The sequence below is a fragment of the Schistocerca cancellata genome, chromosome 4 (assembly GCF_023864275.1).
Source record: "Schistocerca cancellata isolate TAMUIC-IGC-003103 chromosome 4, iqSchCanc2.1, whole genome shotgun sequence".
Classification (NCBI taxonomy): Eukaryota; Metazoa; Arthropoda; class Insecta; order Orthoptera; family Acrididae; genus Schistocerca; species Schistocerca cancellata.
Genome location: NC_064629.1, coordinates 417,687,207 through 417,708,242, shown reverse-complemented (window position 1 = coordinate 417,708,242; position 21,036 = coordinate 417,687,207). Strand labels below are relative to the sequence as shown.

At 41.7% G+C, this 21,036-nt stretch overlaps 1 protein-coding gene across 2 annotated transcripts in view; it reads left to right on the top strand.

Moving 5' to 3' along the window:
- Positions 1-21,036, top strand: part of LOC126184225 (dehydrogenase/reductase SDR family member 7) — a 161,691-nt gene that overhangs the window by 53,257 nt on the left and 87,398 nt on the right. For both annotated transcript variants that reach the window (XM_049926594.1, XM_049926593.1), the window contains exon 3: positions 3,569-3,718. In XM_049926594.1, the coding sequence (XP_049782551.1) occupies positions 3,569-3,718 (150 nt within the window). The remainder of the gene's footprint in view (positions 1-3,568; positions 3,719-21,036) is intronic.

Sequence of the window (21,036 nt, the reverse complement as noted above, 5' to 3'; positions counted from 1 at the left end):
CAACTAAAGTTGTGGAGATCATGGAGGATATTGGAAGCTTATAGCTGCCAGTTCTGGTAACAAGTTTATTTTATTCTTGAATAGATTTAAGTTGACTTAACACTTAATGAAAACTATACAAATTTTACATCACAAATGTTCAACAGTGACTTACTGCATGTTCTTAGGCTGTAAGCATGCTACTGCCATAAGGTCCAGAATAGAACTGAGGATATGATCATGTATCCACTGTCTGGTAGGGGAATGGTGAACATCTGCTTTAGGAACCGGAAAACTTGATGCATACTCTTGCCCCATGTGTACTTTTACCTCCACCCATCGTACTTATCTTTCTGCATTGTGTGTGTTGTTGAAGTCCCAGTCTGATCTGCAATAAATCACTTTGTTCCGGTTTGGTTCCTTAGCCTTATGACTGGCAGCTGGTACCTTTCAGACTAGCCCTGTGATCAGCCTCCTAGCAGAGGCATGGGTTCCACTGTTGTGGGTTCTGTGTCAACAACAGTTGATCGCTTATGCATTATGCATCTGCTGTGCCCCAGAGCACCCAAACTATCATCTCCTCTTTCCAGAGACAGAGATCCACCTCCTGCAATGGTGGCCCAGGTCTGAGGCTATGATTACCATCTGCATCTGGCCCCTTTCTTTCTGAACTCCAGTTTTGCCCTCTACCACCTCATCTCTGGGCCCATGTACAACTCCATGGTGCATCCCCTGCTTACAGCTCTGTCTTGACCAGTCATAAGATCTGAAAGACTTGGCTCATCTTGAAGCCCTCTACTGCCAATTCTTCTCCATTCTTGGCACATTTCAGGGTTCAGGAGTAGTCTATACTGATGGCTCGATAGTTGCTGGTCGCACTGGCTTTGCTTATGTTCATGTGGGATGTCATGAACTCTGCTCCTTGTTGGACTCGTGCTCATGAGCATATCCATTCCTGCACCAGTGAGTCCTTTCTCATCTGTAGTGACTCTTCGAGCAGTTTACAAGCTCTTGACCAATGTTACCCTCACCGTCCCTTGGTCCTGACTATCCAGGATTCCATTTTTGTCCTCGAACAATGTGAACGCTTGGTGTTCTTTGCCTGGACTCCAGGTCACATAGGGATCATGCGGAATGAATTCACTGACAGGCTGGTCAAATTGGCTACTGGGAAGTTACCTCTTGAGATCAGTATTCCACAATTGAACTGTCAATCAGTATTACACTGTCAAGTTCTATGGATTCGTAAAAAGGAAAGGCATACTCTGGCTTTGCCAAACAAACTAAGGGCGATAAAAGAGAGGTCGTCCATGTGGGCCTCTCGCAAGGACTCCATCGTCCTTTGCTGGCTCTGCATCTGCATACTTGACTGACTCAGGGTCATCTCCTCCATTGTGAGGATCTTTTGCACTGTTGCTGTGGTGCCCATTTGACAATGATCCGCATTTTGCTGCCTTACGGTGGACTCTTTAAACTCCCTGACTCACTATGCCTGGTGTTAGCAGATGATCCCTTAGCGGCTGACCCGGTTTTATGGTTTATTCGTGAAAGGAGTCTCTCCTACTTTCTCTAAGGGAGGACACCTAAGTCTTGTCAGCCCATTGAAGGGTTGAAAGGATGCCCTGTTGCCCCCTCTGCCCCAAATAGGCAGCAGGTGTCTGGGCTTGGTGGCCTGCCCCAGCCATCACCTTACCCACTATTTTACTCTTCTTCTCACTTCTCATGTGGTCTGTTTGACTTGATGTTCTTCCTCTGTTTTTCTGTGCTTCTCTCGCTCTGTCTGTGTCGTTAGTCTTTTCTGGATATTGTTGGATGGGGTGCCTCTGCTAAGTGGTGAAGGGTGGCGGGGGGAGGGGCATGGTATGTCCTCCCTCGCACTTTCTGTTTTTGGGGGCCTCTGGCTGCTCTCATGACGGGATTCCTCACCTGCCTTTCTCCCTTTTCTTCTTACTTGTTCCAATCTGTAGCCTTGTTGACCTTTGGTAGACTGTGAACTTTTCTTTCCTTAGGTTTTGTGCACTAGGCCCTTCTTTGGCATGTAATTTTGTTGACTTGCCTGTCCCAGGTTGGAAGACTGGTGACTAGACCTTCAGGTTTTCTTTCCTTGGATTTCACACATTAAGCCCTTCTTTGGCCTGTAGTTTTGCTGAATTGCCTGTTCAGGCAGGAGGTACTGGCAGTCTTGTCATTTTGTCCCTTTTTATCATTTAACCTACCTACCTTACCTACCTACCTTTGTCATCTTGTCTTTTCATTATGCAGGCAGTGTTACTTTTGTTTTTACAGATAAATCTCACTCGTCATTGCAAAGTGACTAACAAAACTATTTTCAAGACACCCTGCTAAGCAGTTCCTACATTTCACCACTGTAGACATTTTCTATGGGACTGAGACTGGGTAATTTAGCGGACGAGTCACAGTGCAGTAGGATACCTGAGTATTCATCGAACTAGGAATGTATAAGGGCAGTCCTGTGAAAATGTCTGTTGTCATATTGGAAGAAGGGATTTTCAACAGTGTACTCATCATGAAGATGCAGAAGAAAGGACAATGTTTGATCACTGACAATGTTGAATTAAATGCCTTGGTTCATGTTTACTTTAACGTGGATGAGTTTGCTCAAGACATGGTACAAAATACACCCCATGGCCTTACCAACTTTACAGACTCAGTCCCAGCCTGGACTACATCATCCACACCCTGTGGGTTAAATGTCTCTTAGGGCCATTGGTTCATTCAGTACCTTGTATCATATCATTAGGGGAAAATTGTGGCTCATTGATTTCCAGTGAGACAATCCATTGAGATGCTATACTTATGGTGTACAGGTATTGATATGTTGCATTTCAGCTGATATTATTTTTAATTCAGATGGCGACAGTGTCACTTCAGCCGTCAGTGTGAAAAAAGAACCTTTGGTATGAATGTTAAGTCACTATGAAATATTTAATCTTGTTTCAGAATTAATAGATTTAGTATTTTATCTGGGTGACCACCTATTACATATTTCTATGTACATAATCACCATACTTTTAATTTTACATCTTGTGTAATGAGATTGAATTTGGACAATATAATGAGCAAAGGTAACCATTACCTACAGTGAATTAATTGAGCTGAGTGTAGTCATATAATCTAAACTATTTTTACTGCATTTGGCTTTTAATGGCATGAGACAACCAATTCAGCACTGTTATTGGGATGTATGTGATGTTACTGTAAATTGACACTTGCCTTGCAAGGCACCCAATAAGATATTCTTTAATACATCATATGTTTGATCTCTTGTGAAGTTCCATGTAAGTGCATTCGGTATTTTTCCATGATCATTACAAAAACCAGAATAGAACCATTCCACTTTGTGTTGCAATGGTCAAACTGTTGGCCTCTTATTTTTAGGAGCCATTTAGCAGAAGGCCTCATCCACTCATTCCAGTTTAGGTTACCATGATCTTTCTTCATCCAAATGTAAAGATGATTACTTTGAAATAGCATGGCTCTTTTGTGCCTTCTGCATTTCTTGAGCTAGTGTTTTATATCATATATTATGAACTAGATTCTAACCTTTGTTGAATTCTTTAATTTACAGGATCTTTAGTTGGGAAAGTCATCTGGGTCACAGGTGCTTCAAGTGGCATTGGGGAATCCCTAGCTGTCATCTTGGCAAAACATAATGTGAAACTTATACTGTCAGCACGAAGAGAGAAGGAACTGGAACGAGTGAAACAGAAGTGCCTTGGTAAGTTACATTGAAAATTAAAAAAAAGGTGACATCAACTCTCAGTAGAAATTGGTAGTCTTATTTACTTCATTCAGTTGGATCTGTGAATCAAGAGTTGAACTTTTTTTTTTATCAGCCTTGTATCTTACTGACAATCATGTAGACTTCTTTCTCAGTTTACAATCAACTGAGGTGCAGGAGGTGACGAGCATATTTGATATCTGCAGCTAAAAGATTAATGTTGTTAGCTGTGAAAGTGTATGAATTCAGTAATGGTGGTGCAAATGGGATTTTCTAGTCGTCACATTAATTTCGTCATCTACATCTACATGGTTACTCTGCAATCCACACGTAAGTGCCTGGCAGAGGGCTCATTGAACCATTTTCATACTGCTTCTCTACCATTCCACTATCGAATGGTGCATGGGGAAAAGGAACACCTAAATCTTTCCGTTTGAGCTCTGATTTCTTGTAATATATTATGATGATCATTTCTCCCTACGTAGGTGGGTGTCAACAAAATATTTTCTCATTCGGAAGAGAAAGTTGGTGACTGAAATTCTGTAAATAGATCTCACCACAAAGAAAACCGCCTTTGTTTCAGTGACTGCCACCCCAACTCGTGTATCATATCAGTGACACTCTCACCCCTATTGTGCGGTAACACGTAACGAGATGCCCTTCTTTGCACTTTTTCGATGTCCTCTGTCAATCCTACCTGGTAAGGATCCAATACCACGCAGCAATATTCCAGCAGAGGACAATAAGTGTAATGTAGGCGGTCTCTTTAGTGGGTTTGTCGCATCTTCTAAGTGTTCTGCCAACAAAGCGCAGTCTTTGTTTCGCCTTCCCCACAATATTATCTATGTGGCCTTTCCAGTTTAAGTTGCACGTAATTGTAATTCCTAGGTATTTAGTCGAATTGACAGCCCTTAGATTTGAGCAATTTATTGTATACCCAAAATTTATCGGATTTCTTTTACTGCCCATGTGCATGACCTCGCACTTTTCTTAGTTTAGTGCCAATTGCCACTTTTTGCACCATACAGGAATTCTCTCTAGATCATTTTGTAATTGGAATTGATCGTCTGATGATTTTCCTAGACAGTAAATTGCAATGTCATCTGCAAACAATCTAAGGGGGCTGCTCAGATTATTGCCTAGATCATTTATATAAATCAGGAACAGCAGAGGGCCTATGACACTACCTGGCGGAATGCCAAATATCACTTCTATTCTACTCGATGATTTACCGTCTAGCACTACGAACAGTGACCCCTCTGAGAGGAAATCACGAATCCAGTCACACAGCTGAGATGATACTCCATATGCACACAATTTAATAGTTGCTTGTGGGGAACAATATCAAAAGCCTTCTGGAAATCTAGGAATATGGAATTGATCTGAGATCCCTTGTCAACAGCACTCATTACTTCATGGGAATAAAGAGTTAACTGTGTTGCACAAGAACGATATTTTCTGTATCCGTGTTGGTTATGTATCAGTAAGTCATTTTCTTCAAGGTGATTCATAATGTTTGAGTAGATTATATGCTCCAAAGTCCTACTGCAAATTGAGGTCAGTGATATGGGTCTGTAATTCAGTGGGTTACTCCTATTTCCTTTCTTGAATATTGGTGTGACCTGTGCTACTTTCCAGTCTTTAGGAACAGACCTTTTGTCAAGTGAACAGTTGTACAGGGTGTTACAAAAAGGTACGGCCAAACTTTCGGGAAACATTCCTCACACACAAAGAAAGAAAATATGTTATGTGGACATGTGTCCGGAAACGCTTACTTTCCATGTTAGAGCTCATTTTATTACTTCACTTCCAATCACATTAATCATGGAATTGAAACACACAGCAACAGAATGTACCAGCGTGACTTCAAACACTTTGTTACAGGAAATGTTCAAAATGTCCTCCGTTAGCGAGGATACATGCATCCACCCTCCGTGGCATGGAATCCCTGATGCGCTGATGCATCCCTGGAGAATGGCGTATTGTATCACAGCCGTCCACAATACGAGCACGAAAAGTCTCTACATTTGGTACCAGGGTTGCGTAGACAAGAGCTTTCAAATGCCCCCGTAAATGAAAGTCAAGAGGGTTGAGGTCAGGAGAGCGTGGAGGCCATGGAATTGGTCCGCCTCTACCAATCCATCGGTCACCGAATCTGTTGTTGAGAAGCGTACGAACACTTCGACTGAAATGTGCAGGAGTTCCATTGTGCATGAACCACATGTTGTGTCGCACTTGTAAAGGCACATGTTCTAGCAGCACAGGTAGAGTATCCCGTATGAAATCATGATAACGTGCTCCATTGAGCATAGGTGGAAGAACATGGGGCCCAATCAAGACATCACCAACAATGCCTGCCCAAACGTTCACAGAAAATCTGTGTTGATGACGTGATTGCACAATTGCATGTGGATTCTCGTCAGCCCACACATGTTGATTGTGAAAATTTACAATTTGATCACGTTGGAATGAAGCCTCATCCATAAAGAGAACATTTGCACTGAAATGAGGATTGACACATTGTTGGATGAACCATTCACAGAGGTGTACCCGTGGAGGCCAATCAGCTGCTGATAGTGCCTGCACACGCTGTACATGGTGCGGAAACAACTGGTTCTCCCGTAGCACTCTCCATACAGTGACATGGTCAACGTTACTTTGTACAGCAGCAACTTCTCTGATGCTGACATTAGGGTTATCATCAACTGCACGAAGAATTGCCTCGTCCATTGCAGGTGTCCTCGTTGTTCTAGGTCTTCCCCAGTCACGAGTCATAGGCTGGAATGTTCCGTGCTTCATAAGACGCCGATCAATTGCTTCGAACGTCTTCCTGTCGGGACACCTTCGTTCTGGAAATCTGTCTCGATACAAACGTACCACGCCATGGCTATTGCCCCGTGCTAATCCATACATCAAATGGGCATCTGCCAACTCTGCATTTGTAAACATTGCACTGACTGCAAAACCACGTTCGTGATGAACACTAACCTGTTGGTGCTACGTACTGATGTGCTTGATGCTAGTACTGTAGAGCAATGAGTCGCATGTCGCCACAAGCACCGAAGTCAACATTACCTTCCTTCAATTGGGCCAACTGTCGGTGAATCGAGGAAGTACAGTACATACTGACGAAACTAAAATGAGCTCTAACATTGAAATTAAGCGTTTCCGGACACATGTCCACATCTTTTCTTTATTTGTGTCTGAGGAATGTTTCCTGAAAGTTTGGCCGTACCTTTTAGTAACACCCTGTATATGATTTCTAAGAAGGCGATATTGTGTCTGCATACTCTGAGAGGAACCTGATTGGTATACCATCTGGACTGGAAAACTTGCCTTTCTTAAGCGATTTGAGTTGTTTCGCAACACCTAAGATATCTACTTTTATGTCACTTATGCTAACAGCTGTTCTGGTTTTGAATTCTTGAATATTTACTTCATCTTCTTTCGTGAAGGAATTACAGAAAACTATATTTAGTAACTTCTGCTATAGTGGCACCATCATCGATAACATTTCCATCGCTATTGCGCAGTGACATTATTGACTGTTTTTTGCCACTGGTGTACTTTACATACGACCAGAATCTCTTTGGGTTTTCTACCATATTTTGAGACAATATTTCATTGTGGAAACTATTAAAAGCACCTCGCATTGACGTCTGCACTAAATTTCGAGTTTCTGTGAAACTTAGCCAGTCTTGGGGATTTTGCGTTCTTCTGAATTTGGCATGCTTTTTTAGTTGCTTCGGCAACAGTGTTCTGACGTGTTTTGCATACCATGGTGGATCAGTCCTGTCTCTTATTAACTTATGCGGTATGTATCTATCTACTGCTGTCGATACTGTATCTTTGAATTTGAGCCATATATGGTCTACACTTACATAATTAGCTTGGAAGGAATGGAGACTCCCTCATAGGAAGGCATCAAGCGAATTTTTATCTGCTGTTTTAAATAGATGTATTTTGCGTTTATTTTTAGGGGTTTTGGATGATATGGTTTTGGGCCTCGCTAGAATGACCTTGTGTTCACTAATCCCTGTATCAGTCATGACGCTCTCTATTAGATCAGGAGTATTTGTGGCCAAGAGGTCAAGTGTGTTTTCGCAGCCATTTGCAATTTGTGTGGGGTCATGAACTAATTGTTCAAAGTAATTTTCAGAGAAAGCATTTATTACAATTTCAGAAGATATTTTCTGTCTACCACCAGCTTTGAACATGTATTTTTGCCAACAAATTAAGGGTAGATTGAAGTCTCCATCAATTATGACTGTATGAATGGGGTACTTATTTGTAATGAGATTCAAGTTTTCTTTGAAGCATTCAGCTATTATATCATCTGAGTAGGGGGGTAATTAGAAGGAGCCAATTATTATTTTGGTGCGGCTGTTGAGTATAACCCTGTACCCATAGTAATTCGCAGGAACTATCTATTTCAACTTCGCTACAAGATAAACTACTACCAACAGACACAAACACACCACCACCTACTTTATTTAATCTATCCTTTCTGAACATGGTTTGCGCCTGTTTAAAAATTTTGGCAGAATTTATCTCCGGCTTTAGCCAGCTTTCTGTTCCTATAATGATTTCAGCTTCAGTGCTTTTCTATCAGCACTTGAAGCTCTGGTACTTTTCCAACACAGCTATGACAATTTACAACTACAGTACCGAGTGTCGTCGTAACTGCCATCTGCGTCACGTCTGCTGTGCAGCGAGCTACGTTAATTTAAGTATTAACTGTATTTTTCTTACTTGTCACTTCTTCTTCCATGTGTTTTTGCTTTTAGGAAGCTTTAATTGTCGAGTGCTAGTAATAGTGTTCCATAGATTTTGTGTTTGTTTTGAATACAGTCAGAGAGAGTCCCTTTAGTCAGCGATAGTGCCAGTAGTGCTTGTGTTTGTTTTTAATACAGTCCAGAGACAGGTAGTGCTATTTTCATTGTTTTCTACAAGAACTGTCTAGTAACCACACTTTAGTCAACTATCAGCCACCTTTAGTGAATTAGCAGTCTAGTTAAAAGTTGATTAACTCTCTACAGTAAATTGATTTCTTAGGATGGATAGGATGTGTGACTGCTGTGTACGGATGCGGGAGGAGCTGGCCACTGTTCACGAATAGCTGAACGTGTTGATGGCCGCTTTCAGCCGTCTTTAGGCTGCTGCCTCGGAATACAGCGGCAATGGGGAGTCTGGTGCATCGCACGGTACACCCCAGGTGTTACATGCTTCACCCACTGTCCATGCTGTCGAGACATCTTCGTGGGTACCGGGTGCGGTTGGGCCACCCTGTCCCCAAGGGGAGTGGTGGGTTCAGCAGCGTTCGCAGCGCACGAGCGGAGGGTCAATGTGGAGGCTGGCCGTGTGGCATCGCCCACTCTGCCTGTGGGTGGACATGTGACCGCTCCTTCAGCAAGGTCCGAGCAGGCACGGGGGAGGGGGGGGGGGGGGGGGGGGTTATTAGTTATTGAGAGCTCCAGCGTTAGGCGGATGATGGAGCCCCTTAGGGAAATAGCGGAAAGGTCCGTGAAGAAGGCCAGTGTTCACTCTGTCTGCTTGCCGGGGGGGTCTCATCCGAGATGTGGAGGAGGCCCTGCCGGCGGCGATAGAGAGCACTGGGTGCACCCAACTGCAAATTGTTGCTCATGTTGGCACCAATGACTCGTGCCATCTGGGTTCAGAGGTCATCCTCGGTTTGTACAGGCAGTTGGTGGAGTTGGTAAAGGCGGAAAGCCTCGCTTGCGGGGTGGAATCTGAGCTAACTATTTGTAGTATCGTTCCCAGAACCGATCGCGGTCCTCTGGTTTGGAGCTGAGTAGAAGGCTTAAACCAGAGGCTCAGACGATTCTGTGGAGATCTGGGGTGCAAATTTCTCGACCTCCACTATCGGATGGAGAAATGTGGGGTCCCCCTGAATAGGTCAGGGGTGCACTACACACAGGAAGCATCTACAAGGGTAGCGGAGTACGTGTGGAGTACACATGTGGGTTCTTTAGGTTAGAGAATTCCCTCCCTAGACCCGACAAGATGCCTCCTGAGACGTGGCAAGGTAGGAGTAGGCAAAATGCAACAGGCAATAACAACATTAATGTGCTAATAGTAAACTGCAGGAGAATCTATAGGAAGGTCCCAGGACTGCTCTCATTAATAAACGGTCACAATGCCCATATAGTACTAGGGACAGAAAGTTGGCTGAAACCAGATGTAAACAGTAATGAAATTCTAAACTCAGATTGGAATGTATACCACAGAGACAGGCTGGACAGTGAAGGGGGAAGCATGTTTATAGCGATAAGAAGTGCAATAGTATTGAAGGAAATTGACGGAGATCTGAAATGTGAAATAATTTGAGTGAAGGTCATGGTTAAAGCAGGCTCAGACATGGTAATTGGATGTCTCTATAGGCCCCCTGGCTCAGCAGCTGTTGTGGCTGAGCACCTGAAGGATAATTTGGAAAATATTTCGAGTAGATTTCCCCACCATGTTATAGTTCTTGGTGGAGATTTTAATTTGCAGGATATAGACTGGGAGACTCAAACGTTCATAACAGGCGGCAGGGACAAAGAATCCAGGGAAATTTTTTTAAGTACTTTATCTGAAAACGACCTTGAGCAGTTAAACAGAGAACCGACTCGTGGCGATAACATATTAGACCTTCTGGTGACAAACAGACCCGAACTATTTGAAAAAGTTAACGCAGAACAGGGAATCAGCGATCATAAAGCGGTTACGGCATCGATGATTTCAGCTGTAAATAGAGATATTAAGAAATGTAGGAAGATTTTTCTGTTTAGCAAAAATGACAAAAAGCAGATTACAGAGTACCTGATGGCTCAACACAAAAGTTTTGTCTCAAGTACAGATAGTGTTGAGGATCAGTGGACAAAGTTCAAAACCATCGACAAGATGTGTTAGATGAGTATGTGCCAAGCAAGATCGTAAGAGATGCAAAAAGCCACCGTGGTACAACCACCGAGTTAGAAAACTGCTACGGACACAAAGGGAACTTCACAGCAAACATAAACATAGCCAACGCCTTGCAGACAAACAAAAATTACGCAAAGCGAAATGTAATGTGAGGAGGGCCGTGCGAGAGGTGTTCAATGAATTAGAAAGTAAAGTTCTATGTACTGACTTGGCAGAAAATCCTAAGAAATTTTGGTCTTATGTCAAAGCGGTAGGTGGATCAAAACAAAATGTCCAGACACTCTGTGACCAAAATGGTACTGAAACAGAGGATAACAGACTAAAGGCCGAAATACTAAATGTCTTTTTCCAAAGCTGTTTCACAGAGGAAGACTGCACTGTAGTTCCTGCTCTAGATTGTCACACAGATGACAAAATGGTAGATATCAAAATAGACGACAGAGGGATAGAGAAACAATTAAAATCGCTCAAAAGAGGAATGGCTGCTGAACCTGATGGGATACCAATTTGTACACAGAGTACGTGAAGGATCTTGCACCCCTTCTTCCAGTGGTGTACCGTAGGTCTCTAGAAGAGCGTAGTGTTCCAAAGGATTGGAAAAGGGCAAAGGGGTTCCCCATTTTCAAGAAGGGACGTCGAACAGATGTGCAGAACTATAGACCTATATCTCTAACGTCGATCAGTTGTAGAATTTTGGAACACGTATTATGTTCGATTATAATGACTTTTCTGGAAACTAGAAATCTACTCTGTAGGAATCAGCATGGGTTTCGAAAAAGACGATTGTGTGAAACCCAACCCGCGCTATTCGTCCACAAGACTCAGAGGGCTGTAGACACGGGTTCCCAGGTAGATGCCGTGTTTCTTGACTTCTCCAAGGCGTTCAATACAGTTCCCCACAGTCGTTTAATGAACAAAGTAAGAGCATATGGACTATCAGACCAATTGTGTGATTGGATTGAAGAGTTCCTAGATAACAGAGCACAGCATGTAATTCTCAATGGAGAGAAGTCTTCCGAAGGAAGAGTGATTTCAGGTGTGCCACAGGGGAGTGCCATAGGACCGTTACTATTCACAATATACATAAATGACCTTGTGGATGACATCGGAAGTTCACTGAGGCTTTTTGCGGATGATGCTATGGTATATCGAGAGGTTTTAACAATGGAAAATTGTACTGAAATGCAGGAGGATCTGCAGCGAATTGACGCATGGTGCAGGGAATGGCAATTGAATCTCAATGTAGACAAGTGTAATGTGCTACGAATACATAGAAAGAAAGATCCCATATCATTTAGCTACAATATAGCAGGTCAGCAACTGGAAGCAGTTAATTCCATAAATTATCTGGGAGTAGGCATTAGGAGTGATTTAAAATGGAATGATCATATAAAGTTGATCGTCGGTAAAGCAGATGCCAGACTGAGTTTCATTGGAAGAATCCTAAGGAAATGCAATCCGAAAACAAAGGAAGTAGGTAACATTATGCTTGTTTGCCCACTGCTTGAATAGTGCTCAGCAGTGTGGGATCCGTACCAGATAGGGTTGATAGAAGAGATAGAGAAGATCCAACGGAGAACTTCGTTACAGTATCATTTAGTAATCGCGAAAGCGTTACGGAGATGATAGAGAAACTCCAGTGGAAGACTCTGCAGGAGAGACGCTCAGTAGCTCGGTACAGGCTTTTGTTGAAGTTTCGAGAACATAACTTCACCGCGGAGTAAAGCAGTATATTGCTCCCTCCTACGTATATCTCGCGAAGAGACCATGAGGATAAAATCAGAGAGATTAGAGCCTACACAGAGGCATACCGACAATCTTTCTTTCCACGAACAATATGAGACTGGAATAGAAGGGAGAACCGATAGAGGTACTCAAGGCACCCTCCGCCACACACCGTCAGGTGGCTTGCGGAGTATGGATGTAGATGTAGACTGTTGCTTGGTTGATTCTCGTCTTTTCTTTGCCCTGTACCCTTTGAGACTGGAGTCCTTTTTGGTCTTTCCCAAGACTGTCTAACCTAAAAAACCGCCCAGTCCACGCCACACAGCTCCTACTACCCATGTAGCCACCTCCTGCGTCTAGTGGACACCTGACCTATTTAGTGGAACCCAAAACCCCACCACCCTATGTGTTATCTTTGTAGTTGCGTTAACCAATTAACTAAATCCTGAACATACAAGTCATGTACATTGAGGTCACTGATTCTTAATATTTGACTAATTGCTTGTGGGTAGCTTTAAGATTGTATCTTTATTTAAATCTTAAAATTGTGTACATGCTGTGAACCCATTATAAGCCATTTCCATTATCCTCCTGGCTATGCCATCAGCAAACAACCAAGTTTTTCTGAGAGTCCCCCAATGTTCCTGGTAAATCTTTTGTATAGGTCAAGGACAGAGGCCAAGCACCAAATCAGGTAAGACACCATATTTATTGTTTCCCTCTTCCATAATTAGTTTTATTCCTGTAATAAAATTTCTTAATCTAGTCCTTTATATTGTGTTGTTATGACATGACTCTTTCGATTCTATAAAATTTTACTTTCCACAGTAAGTTTTATGAACATCACAATCAAAAGCCTTAGCCAAACTGAGTAGTTGTTAAATATTATCATAAGGTAGATGGTTCAATATTCTGTTATAAGTTGTTTTCTAAAAAAAACTTCTCAGAACACCGAAAAGAGGGAGATGGGTCTATAACTAGAGATCACTTGCTCATTTTCACTTTTAAACATTTTTGTTATTACTACATGTATCAGTCTTTCAGGTAATATGTCTTGATTACATTTTACTGGATTAACTCAAGGAGGGTGCTATCAAGTCAGCACAAGATTTTAGTATTTCAGTTGAAATGCTATAATAACCAGTAAATATTAAGTGACCTCGATTAGAGCTGATCAAGATAAAATCAGTATTGAAATCACCACACCTAATTACTTGCAATTCAAAAGATAATATTTTGTTACTCAAAGAATGGTAATGTCACAAATTTTTATATTTATAACTTCCTTTTAAGTACCTCCAAACATATTAATAAATGAGTAGTGGTTACTTTACAATATTTTATCCTAAAATTGCTAATGGATTTATTGACTCAAATGTAGTAACTTGTGTGTCTCTAAAAATATGCACAAAACACTGAGTGTGCAATCCACAGAAGTGCAGCAAAGCTGCCATGAAGTTCACAGTCTCGTACTAAACTCAAGTGAAATTAACAGATTAATAGATAGCAGTGAAATAGATTGACTGTGGCAATTGCCTTGCTTAAACAGCGAGAGGTACTGCCCATATCACACTATGTGGCTTCAGCATTCAGTGAACTCGGCAGACAGCAGAAACCATTGTCAGCCCAAATCAACCCTGGTTCAGTTACTCTAGCAGTCATGTGTTCACTTCCTCCTCACTGGCCACAGAGATACTTTGTGTGTGTGTGTGTGTGTGTGTGTGTGTGTGTGTGTGTGTGTGTGTTAAGAAAAGTGTTCGATTAAGAGTAAAAATTTGAAGTTGATGATTGACAGTATTAAAATCCCATCATTATTATTACTGTGTCATTTCCAAAACTGATTCCGTCACCATTACCTGATTTAATCTGAAGATGTATTATGACCATTCTTTTATGTTTGTGTGTGTGTGTGTGTGTGTGTGTGTGTGTGTGTGTGTGTGTTTTAAGAAAAGTGTTCGATTAAGAGTAAAAATTTGAAGTTGATGATTGACAGTATTAAAATCCCATCATTATTATTACTGTGTCATTTCCAAAACTGATTCCGTCACCATTACCTGATTGAATCTGAAGATGTATTATGACCATTCTTTTATGTTTGTTGTTATTTATCCTGTAAGTTTATTTCAAGACACTCTCCATTCTGTTCAATTGATCTTACAAGTCTTTTGCCATCTCTGTCAGATTTACAATGTCATTTGCAATCATAAGAGATTTTATTTATTCTCACTGAAGTTTAATAACCTTTCCAAATTTGCGCATGACTTCTCTTACTGCTTGCAAAATGTAGAGATTAAATAACTTTGGGGATAGTCTACAACCCTGTCTCACCCCCTTCTCAATTACTGATTTTCTTTCATGTCCTTTGACTGTTATAACTGCCATCTGCCTTTTACTGAAGTTGTAGATAACTTTTCCCTCTCTGTTTTGAATCCTTCCTGCTTTCAAATTGTCTAACAGTATGTTCCAGTCAACACTGTCAAAGGCCATGTCTAAACCTACAAATACTGTAAATGTAGGTTTGCCTTTCTTCAGTCTTCTTTTAAGATAAGTCACACAGTCAGTACTGCCTTGCATGTTCCTGCATTTCTCTGGAACCCAAACTCAATATCCGTGAGACTGGTATCCAGTAGTTTCCCATACTTCTGTAACATATTCATGTCAGTGTTTCACAAGCTTGATTTATTAAATTCATAATTTCTTTGAGACAGGAATTAACTGAAGAGCCAAAAAAACTGGTACACCTGCCTAATATCATGTAGGGCCCCCATGGGCATGGAGAAGTGCTGCAACATGACATGGCATGGACATGACTAATGTATGATTTAGCGCTGGAGGGAATTGACACTATGAATCCTGCAGGGCTGTCCATAAATCCGTAAGAGTATGAGGGGAGAGAGATCTCTTCTGAACAGCATGTTGCAAGGCATCCCAGATATGCTCTATAATGTTCATGTCTGGGGAGTTTGGTGCCCAGCAGAAGTGTTTACAACTAAGAAGAGTAATCCTGGAGCCACTCTGTAGCAATTCTGGACATGTGGAGTATCACATTGTCCTGCTGGAATTGCCCAAGTCAGGTGGAAAGTGCAATGGACATGAATGGATGCAGATGATCAAGCAGGTTGTCTACATATGTGTCACCTGTCAGAGTTGTATCTAGACATATCAGGTGTCCCATATCACTCCAGCTGCACACTTCCCACACCATTGCATAGCTTCCACCTGCTTCAACAGACCCCTGCTGAAATGCAGGGTCAATGGATTCATGAGGTTGTCTCCATATCTGTACATGTCTATCTGCTTGATATAATTTAAAATGAGATTTGTCTGATCAGGCAACATGTTTCCAGTCATCAGCAGTCCAATGTCGGTGTTGACGGGCCAAGATGAGGCATAGAGCTTTGTGTCATGCAGTCATCAAGGGTACACAAGTGGGCCTTCGGCTCTGAAAGCCCATATCGATGATGTTTCTTTGAACGGTTGGCATGCTGCACTTGTTGCTGGCCCAGCATTAAAATCTTCAGCAATTTTCGGAAGATTTGCTCTTCTGTCACGTTAAATGATTCTCTTCATTCATCATTGGTCCCGTGTTTGCAGGATCATTTTCCGATGTCAGAGATTTGATGTTTTACTGGGTTCCTGATATTCATGACTCCAGAAATGGTTGTACAGGAAAATCCCCACTTGATCACTACCACAGAGATGCTGTGGCCCATTGCTGCTGCGCCTGCTATAACACCATGTTCAAACTCACTTAAATCTTGATAACCTGCCATTGTACCAGCAGTAACCGATCTAACAACTACGCCAGACACTTGGTGTCTTATATAGGCATTGCCGACCGCAGTGCCGTATTCTGCCTGTTTACATATCTCTGTATTTGAATATGCATTCCTACACCAGTTTCTTCGGCACTTCAGTGTATTACATTCTTCTTGAGGTCAGAGGTTAATTTACCTCTCTCATATATCCAAGAGATATATCCAAGAGATGAATCACTAAACAGATTCAGAAGGATGTAGGATGCAGTAAGTTCTGGGAGATGAAGAAGCTTGCACAGGATAGGGTAGCAGGGAGAGCTGCATCAAACCAGTCTCAGGACTGAAGACCACAACAACAATAACAACAACATATATCTTACATATCAGATGGAATAATTTAGTCAAAGTACATTTTTCTAAGGATACAAGGGCATCATATGATGGTTTGTAGGGGGGAGGGGGAGCTAGACATGGGAGTATTGAGTATTTTTAATGTTGTGGAAGATGATGGTGACTTGTAAGCAGCCATAACAAAGTTCCAGTTACAACTCTGTTAAAAACTTATGTAATGCTGATGCTTAAATCATTTTCTTGAAAGAAAAACACCTTACTACATTATATTTTTTTCTTTGCCTGAGACCGTGGAGGGGGGGGGGGTGTCTCACCCCACTGCCCTGTTCCCTCCCCCTCTTGGTGGGGGTGGGAGGGGTAAGGAGTATTGGAACATTTTATATCTTGATGTAGAATTCACTGAAAGGTCAGCTCTTTTCTCATGTAATATTGTTACAATTAATGACAATAATGGGCATTGCTGTGACGTGTGTGTGTGTGTGTGTGTGTGTGTGTGTGTGTGTGTGTGTGTGTGTGTGTGTGTGTGTGTGTGTGTGTGGGTGGGTGGGTGGGTGGGTGGGTGGGTGGGTGGGTGGGTGGGTGGGTGGGTGGGTGTGGGAGGGGGGGGTGGATTGTTACTCAGTTCAGCTGTTATTAGTGACTTCACATAAAAATACAAGATGAATGCACTTAACATAGAATGCACAGTACATTAGAAAATGATTGCAAAACAGACACACACATGCTGATGTATGATTTCACATCATACATGGAATCATTTCAAAAAGAGAGCTCAAAAAACATTGTTGAATGGACACTTAAAATTGAACTGTATATTTGTGTGCGTCATTGCTCAGAAATAAACCAGCCAGTGTACATGCAAATATCTTAAGCCAACTGTATTCACACCCATACGGGAAGACAGCTTTGAGAGCCACTAAAAGACATGTGTGTTTTTCATGGTGAATAATGTCATGTGTTCCTCCTGGTGAATAATAATTCCTAACCACTCTGGGCTGCCCAGGTGGACCAGTACCAGCAACACCATTTGTTCTCGGGGTGTAAATCAAATTGATCTTGCACTAAGCGCTCTAGCTAAAGGAGTGCATCCCAAAAAGCCACCAAAGAATATTTATGATGTTGTCTAGCAGTAAGAGATGTTGCTGCAAGTTTTGTGGACAGCTTGGTCCACAGTACAGGGAGACAGTGTGAATGCCGTAGTGTTGTATGGAGGACATCACTCATTGTATTGGCATTCTGATGTGCCTAGCTGAATGACAGTGCACACCTATGGGCCACGAATGTTTTTCTGATTTACAGTGAAACCTCTATATAATGATTTTCAAGGGACCACAAATTCTGAACACTGTATAGAGGAAAACACTATAAAGAGTAAGGCTTCCAGATAATAATTATAGGGCATTACTGAAGATCGAGATACCACTAATCAGCTTTGACAAATGGTGCCATAGATGACATTTTAAATTTTCACAACACTATAATGTGATATTCATTGCAAATGATCAATGTATCAAATGATTAGTGTTTTGTAATTAAAACATAGGGCCCGATAGGTGAATGGGTGAAAGTAAATGGATCAGTTTGTACTGTAAAAAGTTATAACAGACTCTTAAGATATGCCATCATTGACCAAAGCTGACAGGTGGTATCCCCTTCTTCAGTTGACCCAGTTATAGAATATGAGCCAAATTTTGTTTATGATATACTGAACATATTACATAAAAACACAGTAAATGGTACAGATTAAAAAATAATTAATTACAAAAAATTACTTTAATAATTAAATTATAAAACGGAACTTAAATTTGCACAATACTCTAGGAACCTATGCAATCTGAAAATCACATACCTATGATTTTTTAAAATATTCAAGCAAGCATGTTTGTTTTCTATTTCTCCTAGACTCTATGGCAATGATTTCTTGCTCCAAATGAGCAAGTTGAACAACTGTTCTGTCCTCAAGTCTATGGGCCATCATATATCTCCCGAATGTTTCAAAGGCTTCAGCTGCCTTAGTATATGAGGGCACAGGTTCATGATGAAAGCTTTTGTTTGGAAAAAAAAAAAAAACCATTATATCAAAGACACACTCTCACTAGACACACGAACTGTTTGCTGCTCAGCTCACACAACACGCTACGAATCCAAAGCATCGACTGAAATGGCGCCAAAAAGATCGCAAGCAGAATGTGTGTTACATGTCACGTGACCGGCTTCTGCCACTGACATATGAAACACGCTGAGTGCGGGCTTTCCGAGCCGGTGCAAACTGTGAATCCACAGAATGGAAAACGATGCATCTACATCCAGTCACTTAAATGTTATAAAGAGGTAAATAATTGACCAGGGTTCCAAATATATGAGTGTTACATGGAGGAAATTGTAATATAGAGGCAATGCAGTAAAGAGGAAAATTCAACATTGTTTATATGGGCTTTTAGTCGGGGCCGAAAAAAACGGACGTAACATAGAGGAAAACATTATATGGAGGAACGTTATAAAGAGGTTTCACTGTACCTCATATATGTATCAGTCATGTGCAACAGTGTCACAAGGGCACCTTTTAGTACCTATATTCTTGTAATGTCTCGTATTGACCTTATGCTTTCATGTTTCTTGCCAAGTTGGAAATTTCATTTTGCGTACAGTATTTAGCTGACTGACCTAATACTTCTTTAGGTGTTTTCAGTGCTGCTCCCATGTGCTTGCTTCCTGTTCTCCATTCGTAGTGTGAGATATTGTTGGTATTATTCTCCTGTGTAAGCCAAGATTGACTGCCCTTTCATGTGTGTTTGATTTCCTTCACTTGTGCCATTGTTCTGTGAAATGCACATATCCTCCTTGCTCTCCAGAACTGATGGATACCACCACCAGGGAGATCTCAGTAAGATACCTTGTTTAAATTGATACCTAAATCTCAGTTTATGATGTTTTTCAACATTCATATTTAAACATAGACAGAGTCCTTAATTACAGTCTCAAAAACTTTGACCCTGTGGCACAGTACTGGTCTTGTTGTACCATATCTCACGATAACACACTAGGCAGGACTTGGGGACAGCTGACTTACTTGACTGTTTGAACTGAGTGTGATGCTGATATACCTTACATAACTCCTCGACTGTCGGACAGAACAAACACCACTCAGATGTATACAATTCTGAAATAGACTGTACCTCAATGTTCATTTCAGTGTGAATGCACAGATATTGGTTGGGTGGTTGGTTGGTTTGGGGAAGGAGACCAGACAGCGTGGTCATCGGTCTCATCGGATTAGGGAAGGATGGGGAAGGAAGTCGGCCGTGCCCTTTCAGAGGAACCATTCCGGCATTTGCCTGGAGTGATTTAGGGAAATCACGGAACCTAAATCAGGATGGCCGGACGCGGGATTGAACTGTCATCCTTCCGAATGCGAGTCCAGTGTCTAACCACTGCGCCACCTCGCTCAGTCACAGATATTGTTCGAACTCCTACAGGAATGAGGATTTGCAAGTAGAGAGTTCAATGGACGAGGGACACTGCATGCAGTGTGCAATAAGTTGAAAATTTGCAGGTAACATGTAGGGATGGCCAAAGGGGTTAAGGCAACCATTCATGAGAAGCGGTAAACCTACACTCGAGGCCTGGTCTGGCATCAGCTTTTGCTATTGCATTACCACAGTGTCCTGTGCAACTAGCCATCACTATTTCCCACTGATCCTTTCCCTTTCCTTTCATTTAACTAACCTCATTGAGAAATTGTTAGATGAAGTTACTGTGAAGGTATGGGGCATTTTACATGTAGTTCAGCTACTGTGTCCAGCATTGTGCAGGCACCAGTACCCCCTTAGGAAGCCTCAAATCACTGTACACTCTGAACGTTGCTTTGACACTGTGGCAGGTAGTTTATCGGTTTTAGCCAAGAACAAACTAAAGTAAAAGAATTAACAGCAACTTGGAAAGAAGTTTAAGAAAATCGCTGAGCCCTTCAGTGCCTCATTGTGTATCAGGAGCATCAACTCACAAAGCTCTGCAGATACTCAAACAGAAAACCTTACAAAGTAAAAATAGTACACTGATGAGGATTTCAGATTTTCTGGACATCAGCCACTAGTTATAACAGTCTGCACATGAGGGACAGGTTGACTATGTGCTGCTCTCTTTTTTTCCCTGAATGAATCATGACTATATTTACCAAGGTACATTAACTCACTGAACAATTGTCATCAAGAGCATCCACACAGTATGAAAACAGGAGGATGGTGTGGAAGTAATGCAATACACAGTTTTGGTCTGATATTTTTCCACCATACCATAAATTTGATAGGTGTGTGAACAATGTACTGCAATCTTTTTTTAGGGAACTAACAATGAATAAAAAGACCCAAGATTATTTCATACAAGAAAATGCAAGTGCACACACTGCCAATGTGTCAATGACAGTATTAGAGGTTTCCAATGATTGGATATTTCACAAGGATGTGGATTGTTCTGTGGGTTCATGATGTTGGTCACACTCCTCGTTGCATCAGGATTGCCATGAATATTTTTGGGATCCGAGAATGTGAACAGCTGTAC